The sequence below is a fragment of the Myotis brandtii genome, unplaced genomic scaffold (genome assembly GCF_000412655.1).
Source record: "Myotis brandtii unplaced genomic scaffold, ASM41265v1 scaffold395, whole genome shotgun sequence".
Lineage (NCBI taxonomy): Eukaryota > Metazoa > Chordata > Mammalia > Chiroptera > Vespertilionidae > Myotis > Myotis brandtii.
In genome coordinates this window covers 3,427,173-3,435,149 of record NW_005365155.1, presented here as the reverse complement: position 1 = coordinate 3,435,149, position 7,977 = coordinate 3,427,173, and the positions used below count along the sequence as shown (strand labels likewise).

General features: G+C 45.2%; 1 protein-coding gene across 1 annotated transcript in view; it reads right to left on the bottom strand.

Moving 5' to 3' along the window:
* Positions 1-2,623: 2,623 nt before the first annotated feature.
* The window catches only part of TULP4 (tubby like protein 4), a 142,594-nt gene continuing 137,240 nt past the window's right edge, over positions 2,624-7,977 (bottom strand). Inside the window, exons 16-17 of the mRNA XM_005872899.2 lie at positions 6,625-7,973; positions 2,624-5,154 (exon numbers count right to left, since the gene is read on the bottom strand). Coding sequence (XP_005872961.1) covers positions 5,038-5,154; positions 6,625-7,973 — 1,466 coding nt within the window. The 3' untranslated portion in view covers positions 2,624-5,037. The remainder of the gene's footprint in view (positions 5,155-6,624; positions 7,974-7,977) is intronic.

Genomic DNA, 7,977 nt, shown 5'->3' with positions numbered 1-7,977 from the left:
TTCTGCACACAGCAATTGATTTTTTTTTGATCTGCAAAATTTTATTAAGCAATAGCTGGACAACTCTTACAACTTCAAATCATCAAGAAAAAATAAGGAGATTAATCCATCTCAATAAAGACAGAAAATAACTTGGACAAACCACACCATTTGGAATGCAAACCATGAATGCCTTCTAGAACACCTCCCTCACAATCTAATACACAAAATGCCTAAGAAGAGAGGCAAATCAGGTGAGCTCTTTAGAATGCAATTGATAATCTCAACAGATATTGCTTGGAAAGTAACACAAAGCAGGGTGCTGAACTGAAAGCGAACCAACACCAAGGAACCAAGGCGCATGGGGCAGTGCACCATTCCCAAGGTTTGGACAAGAACATGCTGGTGGTCTGGTTGGTCTGGGACCTGTGCACCTGCATCGTGCATTTATAGTTAAAAAAAAAAAGGAGAAAGAAAATGACAGTAGTAATAAACTCAGAAATTATGTCCAAATTTACAGTACCAAAGTAATGCATTTATAAACAAATGCAAAAACAACACCCCTTTGGTAAAGAATACAGTGCCTTTTTCAGTCAAACACGTAACCCATGCTTTTCTACAACACGAAAAAAAATTTTTATCTACAATAAACGAGATCATAGAACCCTATCCCTCCCCTTTAAAAGAACTTGTAAACAGAAAATATAGGTACAAGTAAAGTTACAAGAAAATTGCACAGAGCCGAAGAAATGAAAACAAAATAAGCCACAACCCTTCAGAGTTTTATCAGCCAAAGATAAGAAAATACACGAATGGTGAAGAGTTTTGAGATGTGTGCTATTACAAAATCCCAGGAACTCAAAACAACATTTTTAACACATTTTGTCTCAACTAACTTTGTTCACAACCGTTGACTTGGCCAAGTGATGGATGGTCCACACAGGAACACAATGGGCTGTTTTCCCAGAAACCTGCACTTGAACACTGCAGAGCACACTCAAGAATTCAAGAGGGCCTAGGCCTACACTCCTGTCTTTTTTTTCCGATGCACTCGAAGGTCTTTGGGGCAAGTGGTGATTTATTTTAGGGCTGTTCCCAAGGGCGGCCACTGAGCAAGGCGGACTCATGGGGAGGTTCTTGTCTTATCTGGAATTGGTGCTTTTGTGTAATTTTATGAAAAGTGCGTTTTTCTAGAGGTGAATCTTCTAAAGATATTACTTAAAATGCCCTGATTTACATTCAGTAGATAGCTCATTAACATGGACAAGAAATATCTCTATAGAACGGCAATGTTCTGAAACATACCTTCCGAATATGTAAAGTGGAGTGAACTCATTTTGAGCTCTTGAGCTGTTAGAGTTGGACAGGAGTTTAGATTGTCCAGCTCATCCCTTTCATTTTACAGATGGACAAGTGGAGGTCCAAGGTCACCCTCCAACTTTGTGGCGGATCAGGCTTGATCCTGGGTCTCCTGACTTTCTGCTCTGATTACAGGATAAATGGACGCGTTTTCACATGTCCCCGTGGGACACTCAACAAGGGAGCAGTGGCCTTGGATGAAAAATACTAACCTGCATGATCCTGACATCTACTACCATTCGAGCTTTGACATTCTCTGCCTCCTTTACATCAATTTTTTTCAAAATATACATTCAGTGGATGGACTGTATAAAAATCTATGCCTTTGGTTTGATGAGGTTAGAATTAAGACAAATTTAACATTTTGTTTGTTTGTTAATACACTACTTTCCTCAAAAAGGCATGGATTTTTATGTAGTTGACTGTTTACTGGGCTAATCCTATATAATAAAAGCCTAATATGCTAAGTGTTCAGTCATCCGGTTGTCCGTTCAACCAATCAAAGTGTAACATGCTAATGATACTAGTATACTAAGGCCACTCAACCGCTTGCTATGACGTGCACTGACCACCAGGGGGCAGATGCTCCAACTGGCAGTTAGCTTGCTGCTGGGGTCCGGCCAATCAGGACTGAGTGAGACGGGCTGGACATGCTCTGGGGCCCTCCCTTGGTCCCTCCCCGGCTAGCCAACCTCCCGTGTCCCTCCCTGACCCCGATCGTGCACTGGTGGGGTCCCTTGGCCTAGCCTGCACCCTCTCGCAATCTGGGACCCCTTGGGGGATGTAGGAGAGCCGATTTCGGCTCAATCCTGTAGGCTAGGCTGAGGGACCCCACTGGTGCACGAATTCATGCACCAGGCCTCTAGTATTTTTTTATATGTAGGGATTCAATGAGGTATCTAAATAATCATAAATTGCTACCAATAAACATAAAGTATGTAGAATTCTGCTGCTTAAAGTACTGACTTTAGTAGCGCTTAACAAATTGAGAATGACTGAATGAAAACTATTTTTAAAATAAGTGAAGGCATCACCATTAGCTTAGAAGATAGCACACTGATGCAGACATCTGTTTAAGTAGACCTGGCACCTGAAATTACCTGCTCCTGAGCCGGGTAAGCAGAGCAGCGCTAATTCAGAGGCTCAATATGTGTGCAAAACATCCAGGACGAGGCCTCTGTCTCCACGTGGGGAAAATGCCTTTTGGGGAGTGGTCTAAGAATTAAGAAGTTTAGTTAATTATTTGCTACAATACATTCTCTTTACACATGTATTTTTAGCATTGATTCCAAGGATTTCCCCCAATATTTCCTCTTATTAAGAGAAGTTTTAAAAAGTAGCCCCTTTCATGGTCTTTATATCTCAAAAACCAATCAGAACTTTTAAAACTTATTACTAATAATCCCTTCCTTTGCCACCTACTCTAATCTTAAAAAGTCTCTTCTCATTTCATATCACCTTTTACTTTTAATTAAAAATAAAATTTTCAAAAGAAGGGGAAATATTTTAGGATATGTTATCTCATATATAATCACTACCTCAAAAAGCAAAGAAAAAATTACTCTTAAAGGATTAATAGAAATGTTTTTCCCAATTAGAAAAAGTTACAAACTGTCCAGCAAACCCCGCATCGTATCTTCTTTATTTCTTGCAGCAAAATATACTGCTACCAAGTAAGTCGTTACATTCTGTTTTTCTAAGTAAATTATAAAATGGGCATAACTCACCAGTAAATAGTAGTGAAGTAGTTTCTAGGAACACTATTAAAGCAGGATAAATAATGATCTCTTGGGCAATAAAACAGAAAATTGCATTTAAATTATTCTAGAAATAGGCTATAACCACATTGCACAACTAATAACCGCTGAAACATCATACCAAGCTACAAAAACTCATTAAAAAAATTGGATAAATCTGAATACATGACCAAATTCTTTTTGGAAGAATTTAGCCACCAAAGAATCAGGTTCAGGTCCACTGTTTTGACATGTCAGGTGGAACTAGCTGGGAGATTCCCTTCGCCATATTTAAAACCTTATCTGTATTTCTTTGGGGCTGGAGAGGATGGTGCATGATGGATGCCATCTTGTTCTGGGAAAGGAATGGGACAGTTTCTTTTCTAATTTTTAAACCAAAACAGGGAATTAAGAACATATTTCAAAACTAAAACATGGAATTAAAATTTTTTTAAAAAATAATTTTTTGTAGTTTTCCACTTTTCTGTTTTCAAACAAAATCCAAACATAGGCTAGTTCTTGTGCTCCTGCCCTAAACACCTCACAGATACAAACAACTGAGAACAATGCACTGGGTCTTGTCACCAGGGCTGAGTACTGCCCAGGGTGTCCGCTGAGGACGGGGTGAGGTGGGAAAAGATAATCTCAGTGGATTTTTCTTCTGCAATTAACCAGCAACTGCCTTAAATACTACAATTTTACCCATGCTGTCCCAGAGGTTCATCTCTATAAATAGTCTGCACAGTTAATAAACAACTGTTTTCTTGGAGAAGATGGTGCAAGAGATGACCACAGCTCTGCCTCTTGATACCCTGGCAAATGCTTAAACATTTTTGCTTACATTTCTAACCTGTTGAAACACATTTCTAGTCAATTGAGTTTTAATGTAGCTGAAAGAGGAAAGGAGCGCTTTCAAATCAGCATCGTTAGCATTTTTAGAGAAAGAAAGTGTAGAATAGTGTTGTCTGATGGGAAGGATAACGTCTACTGTCACATTTCAGAGTCATCAATAAAAAAGGAGAGGGAGTAAATGTTACTTCTCAGCCAGAGGGTACCCAGTGACTCGCCGGCTCCAGCGGAGAAAACTACAGCCCCCACCGCACCCTGGGACCTTGCCACGTTTCTCTCCTACCTTCTCCTCAAACCAGTCAGACTGAACCCATGAAATTATGACATATTACAAAACTTAGTGGAGTCTTCAATGTCAACATCCTCCAGAGAGGAGCATAGCCCTTGTACTATTTCAAGTCACACTACGGAACTCGCCATGTGTGCATGAGCAGGATTTTCCTCCTCGCCCGTCATCCCTTCCCCCACACCATCAGGAGCATATCCTACTCATACCTGGTAGCAGCGCCCCTGTAGAAAGCCTACTTTTATTAGTCAAACAGTGTGTTTGCCAAAATACCCTTCATTGATCAAGTCACCTTTAGGGGAGTAACATTAACATGTGTGAATTAAATGTTGTCCCTCAAGAGAACCTGTACCTTCAGGGTTTTGGGTGTGTTTTTTAAAAAAAGGGTTTTGATTGTACACTAGTGATGTTGTGGAGGATGAGAAGAATGCACACTCCGTATGTCTAAAAGAATAGCGGGCTATAATGCAGTCTGTCTTCCTTCCGAAGGACCCGTTTGTGTAGCTGACATAAGCAAGCCCAGTGGGACATTACCACAATCAATTATGTTTCCAAAAAAACACCAGGTGCCTGGTATCTTTGCTTCCAAACACCTCTCTTCTGTATTGTTTTGTTTGATTAAAAAGAAAGACAATAAAGAATAATAAAAGCCCAAACAAACGACAACGCTAACGGTCAGTGCCCTCTCCTGGGCCTGAGAGACTTTTCCAGTTTGCACTTGTCTTCTGGTCCCCAGGCGCCCAGACCCTTGCAGGCTCCTCTGCCATCTGTGATCAGGCCTCTCTGAAAAGGCTCCTCTGTCTCTTTCTGCTCCCCAAGCCAGTCTCTTCATTTGAGGCGCTGCGTCACGTTGGCCAGGGCCACTGCAAAGGCCTGCACAGCGGAGAAGGGGTACTGGAAGTCCAGAATATATGCATTGCCATCGATCCTTCCAAACTGCATCACCTGGAGGGAGGGCATCGAAGCAAAGACATTATAAGAAAACAAGGTGGAACAGGGCAACCAGGTCTGTGCGGCTCATGATGGAGGCAGACAGCACGGTCTAGGACAGTGGTTCTCAACCTTCTGGCCCTTTAAATACAGTTCTTCATGTTGTGACCCAACTATAAAATTATTTTCGTGGCTACTTCATAACTGTAATGTTGCTACTGTTATGAATCGTAATGTAAATATCTGATATACAGGATGGTCTTAGGCGACCCCTGTGAAAGGATTGTTCGACCGCCAAAGGGGTCACGACCCACAGGTTGAGAACCGCTGGTCTAGGAGTTATTTTTGCCAACAAAAGTGACTCTGGGAGGCTTCTAATTCTAACTATGAGTTTGTCAGAAACAAAGGAATGGAGGAACATGTTAAACAATGCAGCGGGGAGACAGGGAGCAAAATTCAGGGCGTGGGAAGCTCCACAGGTCAAATGAAGTGGTTTCCTCACCAAGGAGACAGACAGGAGAAAGCAGAAAGAAGAATCTATAAGCTGAAAGAGGCTTAAGAGGAATATCAACTGTCATTGTCAAATGTCACTGCTCAGAGAGGGACAAACACAGCACACCTCCTTCCCATCATGCTCACCTCCCCAGCCTGCTTTCCTTGGTCATTTCAGTACTCGCTGTGACCATCACATAACTGTCACATTACATGTTTTTTATTTGTGGTCTTTCTTCCATTTTTGTAGACTCCACGAGGCCGGGGCCTTTCTGTTGACCTCACTGCTTTCATTTCTGTACTCACAGCAGTTAGAAATGCATTTATGAAAACAGGAAGCAGTCCAGATTGGCCCGTGGGCCAGTTTGCCAACTCCTTGCTCGGAAGCTTGCCAGGCATATAGCAGGTGCTCAATAAATATTCTTTGGGTGAATGAATGAAAATGGGATTTAAATATGAGAAGTGAAGGGAATTCCCAGGATAGTAGAGAAGGGTAGTCCCAGCACAACAGCTATGCTGCAGGGATAGAGGCAAGCATTCTGGGTTGGAGCAGAAAGAACTGACAAATTACCCACCGAGTTTAACTGTACTGAGAGGAGATTTACATCCTGCCACAGGACTGGGAAATGACTTAGCAATAAATACACAGAGAAATAAGCCAACAAACACAACTGGGTAATTATTATGTTTTTTTTTTCTAGAAAAAAAACCTATACGATAAAAAAGCGAATGTAATTAAACCCTACTATGTGGCTCAGCTGTGAAACATTTACTGGCATAATAAGGTGACAGGCGACTACTGATTTAACTAAGAAAAGCAAAGGGGCAGAGCGGGGAGAGAATTGGCCCCCATCTAAGAGGGTCAGTTGGTTTCCACATTTCACAGGTGGCCTTTGGAAAATGATCCTCAAAGGCCAAAGCACCGAGACCCTTCACCTGGTTTTAAAAACCCAGAGAAGCCTCGACTCCGGCCAGGCCCGGGGACACCCTTACCTGCCGCCCCTCCAGCTCGATCTGGAAGTTCTTTGCCGACTCCTGGGTCACGCGCCCCCCGAAGTCCAGCTGGTAGACCTGGGTGGCCTCGTTCCAGAGAGGCTGCTTGTTGGCCATCACGTACACGAAGCCCTGGCTGCCCAGCCGCCCGTCCTCCCTCTCGCTGGCTTTCCGGCACTTGAACTCGTCCAGCTCGCTGGCTGTGCGCAGGCTCCGCTTGCTCTTCCAGCCCTTCTTGCTGCCCTGGCTCTGGTTCATCAGCTCGTCCCCGCTGATGAACAGCTCTGGCTCACTCTCCGAGCTGTCCTGGAACTCGTTCGTCTTATTCAACTTCTTCGACTTCAGCTGGTCTTTCTGACTCTTCACTTTCTTTTTCTCTCTCCCCAGGCGGGGGCTGGAGATCAGGGAATTAAAGTCACTCAGAGTCCGAGCCTCCTTCTTCACTTTGCCCTCGGTGATGGCCTGAACATTCCCTTCCTCTGCTCGGCTGTCCAGGCGCTTCCGGTTCTTCTTCCCGAATTTCTCTGTCCGCTGGGGGACCGGGCTTTCCGTCAGAGAGAGGACCTCCTGGAAGTTGTCTGAGGCCTCTACCATCACCTCTGTGCCCAGGTGGCTTTGGAGGTCGCTGGGTGGTGGTGGGGACACGAGGGGCTTCTCCACCACCAAGTGTGCCTTGGGGGGGAGAGTGCTCTGGGGGTTCTGCATGGGCGGGCACGCGCTGTAGGAATTCCAGGGGTGCAAGGCGATGGATGGCAGCTGTAAACTTGAGCACGTGCTGCTTCCGGGGTACATGGGGGGCAAGGTGCAGTAGGACAGGCTGGGAGGGTAGGCCGGCTGCAGGACCACAGCGGGCTCCTGCTGTGCAAACTGTGTTGGGGACAGGGTATCTTTTGAGGAGCAGGGAGCCTGAACTCCTGGCAAAGGGGGGTTGTTATAGCTTCCTGGATACGGCACTCCCATCCCATAGCCCGTCTGGAAAGTGGCAGTAGGGCTGGTGGGAGACTTGGGGGAGATAAAGGGCACTCGGGACACGTCCAGGTGCTGGCTCTGACCGACGACCAGGGGGGGCAGTTTCAGGGGGTTGGGCCCTCCAGTCTGTGCCGTCCTTTCCTGAGGCACCCAAATGTCCTCCCCCAGCACAGGGTCCCACTGGTAAGGGGGCGGCCGTTTCACGGCCACAGCAGCTTCAGGCATTGGGGGGTGCCGCAGCGGCTTTTCCACCGGACAGTGCTGGGCCAGCGCCTCATCCTCTGTGAAGGCTGAGTTGACATAGTCGGTGCGCTCGCGGGCACCCTCGGGGGGCTCAGGGAGGCTGTAGGAGGACTGCGAGGCCAGTGGGGAGGTCCTGGCTGC